This window comes from Apium graveolens, chromosome 6 (genome assembly GCF_009905375.1).
Source record: "Apium graveolens cultivar Ventura chromosome 6, ASM990537v1, whole genome shotgun sequence".
In the NCBI taxonomy this organism is placed as follows: domain Eukaryota; kingdom Viridiplantae; phylum Streptophyta; class Magnoliopsida; order Apiales; family Apiaceae; genus Apium; species Apium graveolens.
The window spans coordinates 289,713,325-289,730,625 of record NC_133652.1 but is presented as its reverse complement, the minus strand read 5'-3'; the positions used below and the strand labels follow the sequence as shown (position 1 = coordinate 289,730,625).

Sequence of the window (17,301 nt, the reverse complement as noted above, 5' to 3'; positions counted from 1 at the left end):
TTTTTGTTAGTTTAGACATCATTTTTATTTAAGTAGATGATTTATTTTTAGTTGCTTTACATCAGTTTTACAATAAGCATTGATATTTGAGTTCTTTTTTTTTTAAATGAGCCTGTGTATTTGTGCATAAACCCGGACAAAAGCAAAAAGAAATACTAAATCAACATCCAACAAACAACCAAAAATGTGTTAATTAACTTTAGTGTCTACAACCAAAATCCAACGACATTCTCCGACAAGCAACATCTAACCATTCCGACGTCCAACAAACAACCAACATCCATATATCTACAACCAAAAATCACATGTGTATTAATCACAAAAGCTACTTGTGTATTAATCTGTATGTTTACCATGTACAAATTCAAGTTAGAAGCTAAGTTGTTCAGTATCGCACCAACAAAAGCATCACCTGCACCAGTTGTGTCCACAACCTTTACTTTCAAACAAGATACTCTACCCTTGAATTCCTGAACAAAATGTTTACAAATAAGTTATATATAATCATGCATGCTAGTAGGCTAATTTAGAAATATGTAACTACTCTGTAACCGGTAAGAATACCTTGGTATAGTATCTGCAACCCTCAGATCCTTCTGTTACTAATAGAAGCTTTAGGTTAGAGTGGTATAAATTTCTTAAAACCACATTATCATCATAAGGATCATTTCCTCCAGTTAAGAAAGAATCTTCGTCCTCGCTTACCTATCATTTCATAAGAGTCTTGTTTAGTGCCAACACAACAATGGCCTATTACAGTATAGTAACATAATGTTACATCATGTCATAACTTCTGTAGACAGCTTATTATAATTGCAAGTGCAACAGTTCACTCTTTAGAAACTAGACCTTGATGACGTCTGCTTGGTACCAAATGCTCATTATACTGTCTCGAGCAGCATCCGCTGATGGCCATAAGACAGAATGCAACCTGATATTTTTGCAACTTCCATTGCACAAAGATGAGTAGACCTACATGGTTCTTCAATCAAACTTATTGAACCATAGTGAAATATTGTTTCCTGCTTTAAATATCATTTAACTGTATATTAATATATGCGCCATCAGCATTAAATCTATTACAAGAAAAGATAAAGAAAGCAAACCATCTGGATCAAATTTATATCAAGTTCTGATTTGCGGAAAAGCATATCTGCACTCGGATTGCGGAAAAACATAAATTCTCGCTCGCCATCCGACCTGAGTGTAACAAATGCCAGCGCTGTCTTAGCAAGTAGGTCAAATCAAATGCCAGAATTATCAACCTTGTTCTCTTTCAAGATATCAGCCAACATGTATCTAAATTTATCCTACCCAACCTAAGATACAGTAATTAAAGCTTTTAATATGATTACTGCACCTCAAGATTAAATGGACATCACAAAAATAAGTTTTCTAGCACATAACTAATAATTTCTCTAAGTTTAAATGGGCATATATTTTGAAATAACGCCAGCCTGGCCAAATTCAAGAAATGGATAGTTGTTACATATCAACCTGCCTTTCAAGATGTACATATACAACTATTCAGTTAACATCCATCGATTCCGCACTGCAAATATTCCATAATTTGTTTTTTAGACAGGAACTATTCCACATTGAAATAGATGATGCATCCTAGTATATCTTTGTTTCACCCAAAAAAATGCATTGTACAAATACTTTGGTCATTTTTGTGGTCTGACTTATCTTAATAGCCACATGATGCATGAGACTCAAATCGAATAATTAAACATGAAATCTTTCTTTTGCTCATTCTTACTAAAGCCTCCTTTGCTAAACACTCAGCAACTTCTTGCGGGTCATCTAGGTGCCTGATAAGGTTTACATCCTCTTGATGCTTTATCACCTACAGAAAAATGGGCAATGAAGTTGAATAAATAATGATTTGGTTTTCTGATAAGAGTATCTTTATAGATTTAGTATTTAGTACGGGAGTAGTAGTTGTGTTCGTTATAACATCAACACATTATTTTGACAACTAGATCATTGTCTCGAATAGATATAGTGGTGGAGACCATCGTTACTTGAGAACAATTTGTATGACCAATGTCGCTTAGTTGACTGCTTATGCTTTCGGCCAACTTGGTGAGCCTCGCCATCTTTACACACAATAGCTCTATACTCGCCCATATAAGCCAGTACCAGCTTCTCTCCATTGATGACAATGACAGATGTAGTTACCACTTTCCACGTATCTTCCCTCTTAGTTGTCTCCCTGATCTTTGCTCTCACGCCAAGGTAAGCCTTTCTTATCGTTTCTTTGCTCTTCCTCCTCAACTCAGACTGCCCCATAAGAAATTAATCTTATTTTAAATGAGAAAGATTTTAAATAAATTATAAGTACTCATTGAGGTCTATTACATTGCGTACCTGTGGGGGCTTTTTATCGAATAAATGAGACTACATATACTTGGTAACCCGATCTCCTACCCGAGCATGGAAAATACCAAAGAACCACAACTCATGTCCTTTGTTCTCTTCTCTTTGCACCACAACCGAGTCTGAGTTGAGCTCATTTTGTTTCACCTGTTGATAATACAAAGAATGCATTATATTTTATTAGGTTATCAATAAACAACTTAAAAAGAAGAAGATGATGCAATCAAAGGATTTACCTCAAACATGTCACCTATATTGACGATGATGGCTCCTGGAGCTGGTTTGATAGGCAACCATTTGTCATTTTTCTTCATTTGTAATCCTTGGACGTCATTAACCTGAACTAAGAGAGTGAGACTGACTGCATCTGAGTGAGGAGTGAGGCCAATGCATTTGTTAGCATGGGTGCAAGGTGGATAATAGTTCAGTCTAATTCCTTGCTTACAATCCTTATCAAACAAACGGCTAAGATTGCCTGCCTCAACTCCCAGGTTTATTTCTATTGACCGAAATAGGCTCATTTAAATTTTGTGCATCCCTTTTGAGTACTCGTCTAATGTTGACCTGATCATGATACAAAGCATTGTCAATTATCTAATAATAAGGTATGATATGTCATCATATACTAACATGATTGTTTTCTTATCATAGACAGATTGAATACCTGAATGAAGAAGGCTTTTCAGGACAAAGTCTCATCTTTCTTAGTGAAACAGGAAGCAAATAAAGAAATAACATATCAGCCCAGTCAATCTTTTGATCGTCGGAGAAAACAAAAACTTGTCCATAGCCTTCAGTGTCACTTTTTGATTGTCCCCACTCCATCTTTTCCTCTAGGGGCAGGTTAAAGAACTGCTCAATCACCACCTTCATTTTCTCGATTATCTCTGTCCCACCATGAATTACTAACTGTTGTCCCAAAAAAATCTCTTAGATATATGTCTTACCATAAACCAAAACAAATTAAATATAATTATATTTTTAAACGCATAAAAGATTAGTAGCATGATAGCAACCATGAGACATTTTTATTTAAATATTCGCGACCATATAGTATCTAAATTAATTAAATCTGAAGAAGTTAACTAAAATTTACTTGTGCAGTGTAAAGTACCTAGAAGAAGACCCAGTTTTTACAAGCCAAATGAAGATTTTGCAATTCATCATCATATCCAAGTTTGTTTCACCACAACTCCTGTCCTTTGTTTCCTCTACGACGTGAAATCCATGTAAGATCGGTGTCATCCAGGAAGGCTTCTTTCCATTCTGATCCTTTCTCTTCCCATACTCAATAGCAAACTTTCTGAGCTTAAATGCCTAAATATTGGGTATACACAAAAATTGCTTAGCAGGAGCTCTCGAATAATTTTTTTTTCTGTAACATACAATTTAGGTACATTGCTAGGTGTAAATAATTTGAAGATAAATTTTACTACAGAAAAGACCTTTTGAGGTATGGAAATTTCATATTAGACAAAACGTCGATATATTGTAAACGTTTAAAAACAACTGAATTGAAATAGAAAGTATACATAAAGAGTATATCAATGTCTGTAAAAAAAGAGCGGTACCTTAAAACTGAGATTTAGCTCCAAACTTAATTCCAGTTACCCAACTTCAAGATTAACAAAGCTCTAGAGACCGACCTGTAAACAAACTCGATTAAAATCAAAATTTAAAAATAAATTCAAAAGAAACATACTTGTCTCATACTAATCGCGTAGTCCAGACTTCTTTCCAGGCTCTTCGGCACCAATAGACCTCGATTTATGAATTAATCGAATTTAATTTATATAAATAGGTTTGTACAAAATAGGAGTTTTAGGTTAGAGAGAGTGAGTGAGAAGAGAGACAGTGACAGATGAGAGAAAAGAGAGAAAAGAGAAGAGAGAAGAGAGACGAGACCATGAGAGAGAAGAGAAAAGAGAGAAGAGAGAATGAGAGAGAGAGAGATAGAAGAGAATGAGAGGGAGGGGGGAAACGGTTTTGGTTAAGTGGGGAAAAACTGAGAATAAAATGTTTGGTTAAGGGGGAATTTTTTGGTGTATTAACGGGGAAAGAAAAAACGGACCTTTTTTTTTAAACGATTATAGTCATCAGTTGGTTAATATACTGATATCTTACAACACCTTTAACATCGGTTTTGAAGCGACCGATGTTAAAACGGCTTTTAACATCGGTGACATTTCTAACTGATGTTAAAGGGGTGATGTCGTAGGCACTGTTTCTAGTAGTGTCTTTTATCCTAGTTCGTCTCTTCCAAGTCTTTTTGTGAATAATATTTAGGATCTTTTACAACTAATTTGTCAGCTCCCATGACTAAATTTGCTCCAGTAACTCTTGAGATTATTTCAACGGGTATATGTTGACCATTGTCAATAAAGCTCCCAAATCCTTAATCTTATGACAATAAGTGTAGTCTCATCTTCACTTTCCAATGAGAGTAATATTCTTCGTCCAATACTGGAATCTTCACTCCTGCATCCTTCTTTCCCATTGCTCATTAATTAGCTTCAGGATTTTTAAACCCACTCTAAATTGAAGTCTTGTTTTGATACGAGTTGTTATTATCTAATAATTAACTATGGTAATTTCTAGAAGGGGGGTTGAATAGAAATTAATTTTTTTTAATATTTTGAAGAGAAAATTTATGACATGTAAATGAAAAGAAAAAAATATAAATTATAAATTTCAGGTGATTTGTTTGTGAGCTTACCACCTCAAATGTATATTGAAGAAATAATATGTGTAGATTTCAAGTGCAATTTCACAGTTGTGTTTTCAGTATTTCTCTCATGATAATTCTTTCTATTGATGAACAGTCTAAAACTATTTATTTAGATATAGTACTACTACTTCTTGGTTTATATATCACCAAGTTACAATTTTTACAAGATAGTACATAACACAATCTTCTAGTTACAATATGATTGCCCCTGCATTCCTTCCCGTTCCTTCCTGTGGGGCTTCAAAGGTTAGATTTATCTTGATATAATACTTTGAATATCCCTTTAATTTATCATGCATGAAAATATAATATTTCTTCTTCTTTATAATACAAGATCGCATGTAAAATTTGTCCTGCCTCGCATTTTCTTTGCTGAGATTTCAATCAACCCATGTATTGTGTCAGAACTAGGATTCTGCCACTGTAAATTAACTATCACCAACTATTTGAATTTCCTTTTGAGGTGTGATTTAGCTGTTGATGGGTTAGTGCATTTTAGCCAATTCACTTAATGAGCAATACATGACATCATATATATACAATTAACTACCATATTTTAGATTATCCATTGAGTCATTATGACTTCTAAATGAATAACAAGATTACTAAGTAGCACAAGAATCTTATAAAATAATGTTACAAAAATCTGGTGGGTTAACCTTTCAACAACTATCCCATATTATGGTTAGCCTTTTAAGGCTATAGAATGACTATATATAATTATGCTATGCATTTTACTTGTTATCAAGATTTAGGCGTGACTCCTATGATATGTATTTATAAATAATGCATTCAGTAAATTATCAAATTCGAGAAGAAGTTTGAAGATTTCAAATTGTGTCTGTGTTTAACTTTCCAGTTTCGAAAAACTGTGAGTTTACATTTGTAGCTTTGTGTTGAAATTTAAAAAATAGGTGTTGGGGGCTTTGAAGATTTGATCAACAAAATGTGTACCAGTACTCTTATCTTTATTCAAATTCTTTTTCATGTCTGCATGCAAAAAACTAGAGAACCTAAAGTCAAATACTTTTGTAATTTAGCGTAATTATTCTAACAATACCTTTCATAAATACTTTCTCTTTCTGATTTAAATATTGAAATTGAATCTAACTCATAACCAAAATGGGTGAATGATAAAAAAAATTGTATCAATATAAAAAATATGAATTTAATAAATATTTAGGGTTTGGTGCCTTAATTGACCTGGTTATTAAAAAAATTGAGTTTAACTAAGAAAACATCAATTATGTCTGTAGATTATTTTTAACCCAAATAGATCACATATACTATAGGAGAGTTTTAAATTATTATTTAAAAAATCATAAATTAGTGAAGGCACTTTCTAAATTTCTTTATATATAGATGTATTACCTTTTTTTCTAAGTTATGATTATCATTAAAAAACAATAATAAAGAAATTTCAGATTAATAAGTGGGTTTTTGTACTCATGTATATGATTTTGTTCACTTTCAGAGTAATTTGTATTTTTTCAAGTATCTAGGATCACAGATTAAGATTTATTCCCTGGCTAGACGTGTGTTGACAAGTCAGATACGTAAGTTATTCACGATTTTAGTTAAGATTGTTAAATTGTCCTTAGGAGATACACTACAACAGATCTGGCCATTTACGACGGTTTTTTTGAACTGAAATCGTCGTAATTGAGCCATTTATGACGGAAAAAAATCGTCGTTTTTGGTCGAGTAGTAAGTTCGTTTTTTCGTCACAAGATAAAATTGTTTCGCAAGTTAGGAAGTAGGGCTCACATACTCAATAAAATAATAAATCTACTTACGACGGAATATATCGTCGTAAGATACAAAACTAATATGAAAAATAACGTCGTAAGTTATGTACATACGACGGAAAAAACGTCGGATATTACATTACAGGACCCACTTTTAATAAGATAAAACATAATCTTACGACAGAAAAATGCGTCGTAAGTTAGAAATTTCTGACAGAAAAAATGTCGTATTTTAGGAATTAACGCCTATTTATGACGGAATATATGATGAACAACCGACGTAAGGTTTAAAAAAAATATCAATATTTTTTCTCCCCCTTCACTTTCCGGCTAACAACAACCGGAATTTCACCGGTTCATCGTATCCTCGTGCTCCCCCCGCTCTATCTCTCAATTTGACCCAAAAACACCATTTTCAGTCCGGTTTTGTATACCAAATCATTGCAGGTCAGTCGCCCAACAAAGAAATTACAACGACGACTTCATATTATCGTTGTAAAGCAAGTTATGGTCAACAACGAACCAAGAACTCAACTTTTCCGGCCAAACTACAAACTCCAGTCATTTTTAACCCCAATAAATGTTTAATATCACAAATTAAAGCTACAATCACATGGGATCTATTGTCATTAACCGTATCAACAAATAGTTAGGAACAATAACGGAAAATTAAACCGTAATTATAAACAAATTAAAAATTTATCAACTAAAAATTAACAAACATGTATGTAAATTAATAAAAGTTTGGATTGTATCTTTCTCTGAAGTAAAACAAACATAAACATCATGAAATATTAGAAGAATAAAAGATCGGCTTATTTTCTTCACTCTTTATTGCCTGGCTTCGAAGTTTTTTAAAGAACCTGAGTATATATTTTATATATTGTATATGTAATGTAATATAAGAAGATTAAGGAAAATTTTGTTGATGGGTTTGTATATTATAGAAAGAAATAGATAGAAGAGAGGCGGAGGATGAAATTATTGGTGGTAGAATGACAGAGAGAGGGTGTGTGAGATGGTTCTACACTTCTACTTCTTTACTTTAAATCAACCATTCATATGTCTCGTTTCTTTAATCGAAGGGTTGTGAATTCACATCAGGGTAGTGATCCGGATGCTATTATACATTTCCTGTTGAGAAGCACATATCTCTCTTGCTTCTCCCCTTATGAGAATCAACTGATTAAAGAAGATCACCTTCGTTTATCACATCTCCCGTACAATAGGATCCGCAGATAAAAACCAATGGTACTCCCCATTTAGAAAACAGCTTCTCCCCTTATCAGAAAATCACCTTGTGTTTACCACATCTCCCGTACAATAGGATCCTTAGTTACAAACAACAATGGTGTGGTGTAGTGTACATGTGCTCACTACTAGAAATAGTGCATACGACATCGGTACTTAGACATCGGCACGTAATGCACCCGATGTTAAAAGAGTTTTTAACATCGGTTTGTAATTAAGCGATGTTTATAAGGATTTTAACATCGGTTTCGTCTAACAACCGTTATCTATGTTCAAATATTAGAAATGCCAAATAAATGTTTTTAACTTTGACATCCGTTGTTTTTAAAAATCGTTGTCTATAACCGATTCCAAAAAATAAAATTTAAGTTATCATTTTCCCCCGTTTCAGTATACAATTTCCCCCCCTTTAACTAAAAATTTTCCCCCTTCAACTCATTTTTCATTTCCCCCCTTTTAGAATATCTCCCCCTTTGCCCCCTTTACTCATACCCGACTCTCTCTCTCTCTCTCTCTCATCTCAAATCTACCATTGCAGTTTCTCTCACAACCTCAACTCAATCTTAAATACCATGACTGTTTCTCTCAAGCCTCGACTTCATCTCCCTCATCTCACATCTCTTTCTCTCCTCCCTCCCTCCCATAAACCCTCTAATTAAGCTCCAAATCGAGCTCTCTCTTCACCTTTTCTCTATATTATCTCTTACCAACTATTTCTCTTTTTTCTTTCATCTCTCTCAGCGTCCCACTCTCCCTCTCCCATCTCCCTATCAACACATCTCAAACCCTAATTTACCCCATTCTAACAATTTAGTACTCACAGTTTCACAAATTCAAAACAATAACCCTAATTAAACACGAGCCCAACTCAAAATTGGTTCCATTCATGCTAATTATCTTGAAATAATTTTTTTGGTTCGATTTGCATGAAATTCATTGGTGGAAGGTTCGATTTGGGCCTTGGTGAAAGCCATTGAGGATATTTTGATGAAAGGTATCAATTTTCTCAGGTTTTTGGTTTTTTAGAGTATTAATCTTTCATTCTTTTAATATATATCTTTCAGGTCTCATCTCCAGCATCCAAACTATTAGCTAATGTTCGAGATGCAAATCAGGGATGGTATCAGATCAGAGTGCTCTTTTTGTTTTAGTTTTTCTAGTCCTTTTATCAATTTTACAGTCTATCCCCTTATCTTTATATGTTACCAGGAGTGACGGGAATAGTATGGGACGTTCTATGGATGTCAGCTCCCTGCCCCTAACAAATGAGAAAAGTGAGGGTACTATTGCTTTGATAAAATCAGGCGGTGAGAAGGTCAAGACAACCCCTATTTTGGTATGCTTATCATTTACTAAGTAGAGCTTATTATTTATTTAAGTATGCTTTAGAATTCAGACTAGTGTTATTCATCATCTGCACTTTTTTGCTCTAGGACCACTTTAACACCAATGCATTTTGGTGGGCTTTAAATTGCAAAAAGATGGATGACTTTTGAGGTATAACAAATAGGACATTTTGGTTTTTAGCATTGACAATAGTTGTCTTTCTCATTAATCCATGATATTTAGCCTTATTGATTGTTGCTTAATTTTTTTGGCACTAGAATGCGTCGTACTAATTTTTATTATACGCTTCTCCTAATTAATTTTTATAAACTTATTGTGATTTTTTCATATCAAAACTGTTAAGTTAGATGCATGAAGTTCTCTTGCAAGTATGACATGCATCAGTACGTGTTGCATACTTCTTGATTTTTCTTGCAACAGTTAATATTCATTAAGATGCATATTGGTCTGTTTCTCGTGACAAGGCATGGAGATGTATCCTCGCATTGGCAAAAACTTTGATATTAGAGCTTTTACCAACTGTAGATTTGGGATGATGTCTTGGGAGGTTCTTGCTTTTACGTATTGCATAAAACAGGTGTGTTCTAGAAGGCGATTCCAACTTCTAAAAATATCTGTAGCACAGTGTATATGAGACCTTACATGCAAAAGCATGTTAATTCTATATACATATGATTAGTTGTGCACCACCTAAGCATCTTACTATCTTTACTCACATGATAAACCTGACAATTACCGTCCTATAAAAGTTACAATTCTTGGGAGTGTATATATACTCGTATAAGCTCCTAGATTTTTTGTCAATCTCATGTAAGGGAATAACTGTCCATAGTTAGTCTCTAAAAATTCTAGTAGCTAGATCTTTTTCAGTTAGTAACAAGATTGAGTAAGATCTCTTTCCAGAGAAAAAATGCTTTGTATCCAGAGATTGTTAAAACTAAGGACTCAGAAGTTATAAGGAATACTATCATTGTGTTGAATACTTCTGATCTATTTTTTTTTCTTTTAGATCTTTGCAGGTGCATTTCTTGAAAATTATGAACCCCCAAGTGGTTTTTACTACGAAGCCGATGATGATTCTCCCGTAGTCCAGGTAAATTCTTTGGAGACAGAATTTTCATAGGCTTTTAAGTTTTGCTTTAATTTTCAAGGATGTAACAACTACTTTTAAATTGAAGGAAAACATGGGTTTGTTTGACTACAACTTCCAAGATTGTGTTAATGGTTTTGTAGTTGCTGCCTTAGCACAGGTAACCTGAGTCTAATTACTTGACTCTCTGCACACCAAATATGTGAACGCTTCCTATTTACATATTTACATATGGATGCTAGGTATATTCTTTAACAATCTACCTTGAGAAAATGACAACAGTTGTGAAATTATTAGTACTAAACACACAAATATATAAAGAAATAACATATAAAGTATGATCATGGAAACTGACCGCCTAATCTGAAATTTAAATAGCATATATTTGGCAACATATAGTTGTCAGACCTTAGCATCCAAAGACACCATGTGAAATTCAGGTTGATTTCTATCTTTTTTTAACTATAAATCTAGTGATGCTAGCAGATTCAAATTCTTTTTGCTTCTCTATATCAGGCTAACATTACTGGGAAAAATCATATCATGTGGACCATGGGGACAGACTTCGAGTATCAGTATGCTCAGACGTGGTTCCGGAACATGGACAAGCTTATTCATTATGTCAATCAAGTTAGTTATTATCCAGAAAATATCATAGTTCCTTTGGAGTTGAAGTTGTTTGATTTTGTGATCTCTATATTCGCTGTCTTTAGTGATTAAATGGTTGTCTAGGCAGTTGGCACAGTATGTTGATGATAGTTTCTAAAATATTGGCCTCCCAATGCTCTATATTCAATACCATCCTTCTACACTGATGCCAAATATGCTGTAAATGCATTGTGGCCGCTCAAAATATATGACTTCTTCCCGTGAGTATAAAATTAAAATGAGATGGTATTGTAGTTATATAATACATGCTTAACTGGTTTTTTAATATACGTTTGCGCGCACACACACATACTCACTACTTCATACCATCATCAGATATGCAGATCGTGTAAATGCCTACTAGATCGTGTAAATTCTTAAGTGGGTACTATCTGGTAGGTGTGCAATTTTATTAGTGATTTGATTATTTGATAAGGGCATTGCTTTCCTCTAGTTACATAAAATTTTAAGTAAAATGTATTACAAATTAATTAATAGGCAGCAAGGCGGTTATAACATTTTAAGGGAAGAAGTCAAGCAGGCCCTACAACTGACAGTTTGGCTGATACTTTGGCAATTGCGCAACATCATGATGCAGTTAGTGGTACTTCGCAGCAGCATGTGGCTAATGATTATGCAAAGAGGCTATCCACAGGATACAAATAGATGAGCATTTAACTAAATTACAAAGAGGCGAGCATTTAACTAAATATCTAGATTGTTAGACATGTAGTTGGGTCGCTGCCTGTTTTACTTACAAGCTATGGTCAACATTAATTCAGATTTTTTGCAGCCTGAACATGTCACTGCACTAGCTGGTATGGCAGAATCAACATCAACCTCTTCACGTGGAAGTCCACCAACCAAGTTTCAGCAGGAAAATGATTGTGATATATTACTTGTGCATTTTGGAATGCTTTAAGATTAAATTTTTAACATATAAACATGTATGGCCTGAAGATCCAGAAAAGAGTCCGCATGTATAGTTCTGAGGTTCTTATAGAAATTATGATTTAGTTCACTTGCATCTATCTGAGTCCTTAAATTTAACAATCTCTGGATACAAAGCAATTTCTGAAAATCTTTGGGCACAAAGCAATTTTAGCAAGCTGCACAGATAGATCCCCAGAGTTTTGAGGTCTCAAATTCGCTGAATAATGTCAGGTTAGTGGCAAGAGCTTGTACTTGTTGAGAATGCTAGGAGGCCCATATATTTTACAGCGATCCAACCAAATCCAATTGAATTGCATAACTTGCAAGTTGTAGAGATATTTAGAATGTTGGATGTAATAACTAGCGAATTTGGGTTTTATTGTTTTTGGTTGGGATGTTTATTCTAGACTTGTAATATATGTCAGAATTGAGTTTGTTGGATTGGATGTTAAAAAATTTGGTATCAATGTATCTTTATATTTCTGTTCGATGTTTTTGTATGTTTTTTGTTGGGATGTTGCATTGTTTTTTTTTGTTGTAAATGCAATTGGTTCCCTGTGGCTATAAATAGTACCAGGATGGCATGCAATTTACAAAATACTAACATCACAATGGTTAATGTAAATCGATGTAAAAAATGTACAAAAGACATCAGGTAAAACAATATTAAACGAAAAAGAACTAAAAAACCGATGTGAAATGGTCATTTGACATCGGTTCTGAAAAGAAACTCAATGTATTTTAAGCGAAATAACATCGAACTTAAAACGAAATAGATGTTAAACAAAAGGATTTAACATCGGTTTTGTAAAAAACACCCATGTATTATCCTACATTTCACATCGGGGGGCTAATTTAACCGATATATGATCAACCATTTCACATCGGGCAACTAATCAAACCGATGTCTGACTCTCAATTTTGACATCGGTTTGTTTGGAAGAATTTTAATAACCGGTTTTTATAGCTTGTAGGTTTCATGTTTTAATGGATAAATACCTCATAATATATTCATATTCACCTAGAAATACTATAGTCTAAGCTGAAATTTGTTGCAAAGACATCATATTTAATATTAAAACCGATATATAGCAGTGTAATAGACATCGGCTGTTAACCGATGTTAAAGGCTGATGACATTTAACATCACACGCGAAGACATCAGTTCAGATTTTTTTTAATATCGGTTCTGAACCGATGTCTGATGCCATATTTCTAGTAGTGACTTCATCTTTTTCTTCCTCCCTGCTATTTCTCCCCCTTAGTTGAGGAATCCTCCAAACTATTACTTAAGCTTTTATCTCCCCCTTAAAGAAGGAATGTATTCCGTCGTCTGAAGGAGTTCTCATATTTCACTTGGTTGGAAAAGAAATAACAAGAAGTTTCTCTTTCTTCCTCACTGTGAGTGTGTGATTATGTTTAGTGTACCTCACATGTGTTTCTCTTTCTTCCTCACTGTGAGTGTGTGATTCTGTTTAGTGTACCTCACATGTGTTTCACTCTTCTCAAGAGAGATATGTGCTATGATTTTATCCAATAATAACTTGCCACGTGATCCAAGGCATATTTATACGCCTATTCATGTATAATGGCAGACTTTAATTCATGTCACTCTTCTCTAACAAATCAATTCATTTGATCTCCACAATAAATAAATATTACTTAAATCTCATAAAAATATATTGTACATTTATCTAATAAAAATAAATTATTCTTGATCATTTAAAAATTATGAATAACAAATAAATACAATAAAATAAAAAATTTGACTAGTACAACTAACAAGTGTTTAATCCTGAATTGGTGTTCCGATTATTTTAAAAATATTTATCAACAATCCAACTGTATGGATACAGATATATATATGTATTAATGATATAACAAAAATTTCATATCAAAATAATTTTATTTTGTTTTTCGTTTTAACAGTCAAGCATGAGTTTGACTAGTACTACTAACAAGTGTTTAATCCTGATTTGGTGTTCCGATTATTTTAAAAATATTTACAAAGATCCAACCGTATGGATGTCAATAGATATTTATATTAGTGATATAACCAAAATTTCATATCGAAATTAATTTATTTAGTTTGCCTTTTTTAACAGTCATACATCAGTTTGACTAGTACAACTAACTAGTGTTTAATCCTGAATTGGTGTTTGGATTATTTTAAACATATTTTTCAACGATCCAACCGTATGGATTTCAATAGGTATATATATTAGTGATATAACCAAAATTTCGTATCAAAATAAATTTATTTGGTTTTCCATTTTTAACCGTCAAGCATCAGTTTGAGTAGTACAACTTACTAATGTTTAATCCTGAATTCGTGTTTCGATTATTTTAAAAATATTTATCAATGATCCAACCGTATGAATTTCAATAAATATATATATATATATTAGTGATATAACCAAAATTTTATATCAAAATAAATTTATTTTGTTTTTAATTTTAACAGTCAAGCATCGGTTTGACTTGTACAACTAACGAGTGTTTAATCCTAAATTGGTGTTTATTTGGTGTTTTAAATAAATTCTGACATTAATATGGTTGGATCGTGAAATAACACTTTTTTTAACAACTGAAAATGTAAAAAATCATTTACTAATTTACTACGAAATCCATTATAAATTATTGGCAGCCAAAAATTTGAGAAAAGTCAAATTTACCGCCAAAATTTTGGGGAAAAAGTTGAATTTCCCTCTTTGATAACTTACGACGGAATGTATTTTTCGTCATAAGTTTCTTTAAAAAATTATTATTTTCGAACGGCTGTGGTTGGTGGGAACAATTACGACGGAATTTCCGTCGTAAGTTATACTCAATTACAACGGAAATTCCGTCGTAAGTTAAACTTAGGACGGATATAACATTCCGTCGTAAGTTTAATGACGTCGTTCTTCCACATGTCCTTCTTAATCCTTTTTTTATTCAGTTGGTGATAGTTTTAATAATAAAATATAAAACTTACGACGGAAATTTTTTTTCGTCGTAAATAATTACGACGAAACAGTTTTTCCGTCGTAAGTTGACGCGCATTTCTTTTCCGTCGTAAGTTGGCCGTCGTAAATGGCCAGATTTGTTGTAGTGATAGGGCTGTGCACAATTTAAGATATAATCTATCTATACTATTTATACTATATTACTATTATATTAAAAATAAAATAATAGGACACTTGATATTATATTTAAAACAAACACCTAAAATTACTCTCAATTCTATTAAATTTAAACACTACTAGAAATAGTAGATACAACATCGGTGCTTAGACATCAGCATGTAATGCACCCGATGTTAAAATCCTGTTTAACATCAGTTTAGAAAAAATGATGTTGAATACGAATACTGACATCGGTTTCACATAGTTGGCGTTGTCTATGTTCATAAATTAAAAAGGCCAATTATATACTTTTAACTTTGACATCGGCTGATTTTGTTAACCGTTGTCTATGACTATTTTTAAAAAAATAAAAATTTACTTGTCATTTTCCCACCGATTTCAATACACTTTCCCCCATTAATTTTAACAAATTATTCACTTTATCCTTATTCCCCCCTTTTCCAAAATTTCTCTCCCGCGACCCTCATCTCTCCCAGAGGCCACAACCCTCATCTCATCTCTCATCTTCTCACAGTCTCTTTCTCTCCTTTCGCCGAAACCCTAATTTCAGCCCCAATTCACATTCAAGCTTTAGAGCTACAAATTAGAGCAAATAAACCTTCAAATTAATTAGAGGTAAACGCTTTGGAGCATCTGGAGGTTGGAGCAAATTAAAAATTGAGGTTTTGGAGCATCTCGAGTTTTGGAACATTGAAGACCATCTCGAGGTATATTCTTCTTATGGTTTATCTCTCTCTTTTTACAGTTTATATCATGTTTATATTCTTTGTGCATGTATATAAGAAATGTTTTTTTGGGGGTATTATGTTTTATTTTTTCGGGGTTTATTTTGTTCTTGTTTGTTTCTTTTTGGGGGTTTCTTATTGGAGGTTTTTATCATAATGTGTTCCTAATCATGTGTTTGCAATAAGTAAGTGTTTTTTGGGGGTTTTAGTAAATTTTTTGGGGGTCGTTTATACATACTAGTGTATTTTAGGGGTTTCTTTTGCTTCTGCAGCCTTTGACAAAACTTAGATGCTGTTTGATTTACTATCTTGGTTTATCAATTATGTTGGTATATAAACTTGTTACTTTTTGGAAGGAGGGTGTAATGATTTGTACCGTTTTTTTCAGAACTGAATTATTATTTTGATAATTTTCTATATGAATTGTTGAAACTAGTTGTTTTGTGGAAGGGGGCGTAAAAAAATTGTACCTTGTTTGAGGAACTGAATTATTATTTTGAAAGTTTTCTGTATGAATTATTGTTATGATAGATGATTGGTGCCATAGTGTATGTTAAATATTTGAAGGTATTAAGAAGGGATAAAGATCTGATTTTGTATTGAGTAATATATGTATGTCTAATCGTTTATTCCTTGGGGTAGGCCCACCTTGAATTTTTTTGTGCGCAAGAAGTTGCAAATTTCACAAGCTTTTCCTCAGGAATACCTACAGAGAATACAAATTCATTTTCTTTGAAGGAAGTGGCTTGGAATGACTCTCCCCCATGGCGAGAAGATGACAAAGATGGGCATTATGTGTTTGCTGTTGGAGATAATCTAACATCTCGCTATAACTACCTTCTCCACCATATAGATATTATGTTCCTTGTTTTGATTCATCAATATTTGTTTCTGAATGTGTTCTTTTGTTCCTTTTTAAATTGGACTTTTATAGGTAAGATTTACAGTAAGATGGGTGAAGGTACCTTTGGTCAAGTTTTAAAATGCTGGGACAAAGAGGGGGAAGAAATGGTAGCCACTAAAGATGTCCGAGGTGTTGAAAAATATCGGGAAGCAGTAATGATTGAAGTTGATGTGCTGCAACAGCTTGGTAAAAATGAAAAAGGGCGTAATTGGTAAGTGCAATCTTATTTGTTCTGACAAACTATAGAACCTACATAGGCAGCAATAAATTAGGCATAATTTACTTTGTTTAGAAGAACTTCATATGTCTATTTCCTTTGTAATTGTTTATTTTGGAGGATCAAGAAGTCATATGTTGAGCTTAGTTTCAATGCTTAATGATACAGAGTACAGTGCTATTTTACTTGTGTTGTGTTGG

General features: G+C 33.2%; 1 protein-coding gene and 2 pseudogenes across 2 annotated transcripts; 1 reads left to right on the top strand and 2 right to left on the bottom strand.

The window, feature by feature from the left end:
* Window positions 1–206: 206 nt before the first annotated feature.
* Window positions 207–1,295, bottom strand: LOC141666191 (putative fructokinase-7; annotated as a pseudogene).
* Window positions 1,296–1,986: 691 nt separating this feature from the next.
* On the bottom strand, window positions 1,987–3,559 carry LOC141666190 (protein SRG1-like; annotated as a pseudogene).
* A 4,995-nt stretch (window positions 3,560–8,554) lies between these two features.
* On the top strand, window positions 8,555–12,615 carry LOC141664215 (putative alpha-mannosidase At5g13980). 2 transcript variants are annotated; one of them, XM_074470128.1, is made up of 8 exons: window positions 8,555–9,103; window positions 9,174–9,229; window positions 9,319–9,445; window positions 9,921–10,033; window positions 10,466–10,549; window positions 10,635–10,706; window positions 11,063–11,176; window positions 11,988–12,615. In XM_074470128.1, exons 4-8 carry the CDS (start codon window positions 9,923–9,925, stop codon window positions 12,114–12,116), a joined length of 510 nt encoding a protein of 169 aa, XP_074326229.1. In that variant the 5' UTR covers window positions 8,555–9,103; window positions 9,174–9,229; window positions 9,319–9,445; window positions 9,921–9,922; the 3' UTR covers window positions 12,117–12,615. The 2 variants fall into 2 exon arrangements, 1 of the variants encoding a protein (XP_074326229.1); XR_012551886.1 differs by lacking the exons at window positions 8,555–9,103; window positions 9,174–9,229; window positions 9,319–9,445; window positions 9,921–10,033; window positions 10,635–10,706 and adding an exon at window positions 10,043–10,342 and having other exon boundaries at window positions 11,693–12,615.
* Window positions 12,616–17,301: the final 4,686 nt, after the last annotated feature.

What these genes read in the sequence shown, in the direction of transcription:
- LOC141664215 (XM_074470128.1), top strand. Translation starts at nt 9,923, where the DNA reads ATGGAGATGTATCCTCGCATTGGCAAAAACTTTGATATTAGAGCTTTT. An exon ending in ATGATTCTCCCGTAGTCCAG is followed by an intron (nt 10,550 to 10,634) that starts GTAAATTCTTTG and finishes TTTAAATTGAAG; the next exon opens with GAAAACATGGGTTTGTTTGA. An exon ending in TTATTCATTATGTCAATCAA is followed by an intron (nt 11,177 to 11,987) that starts GTTAGTTATTAT and finishes GATTTTTTGCAG; the next exon opens with CCTGAACATGTCACTGCACT.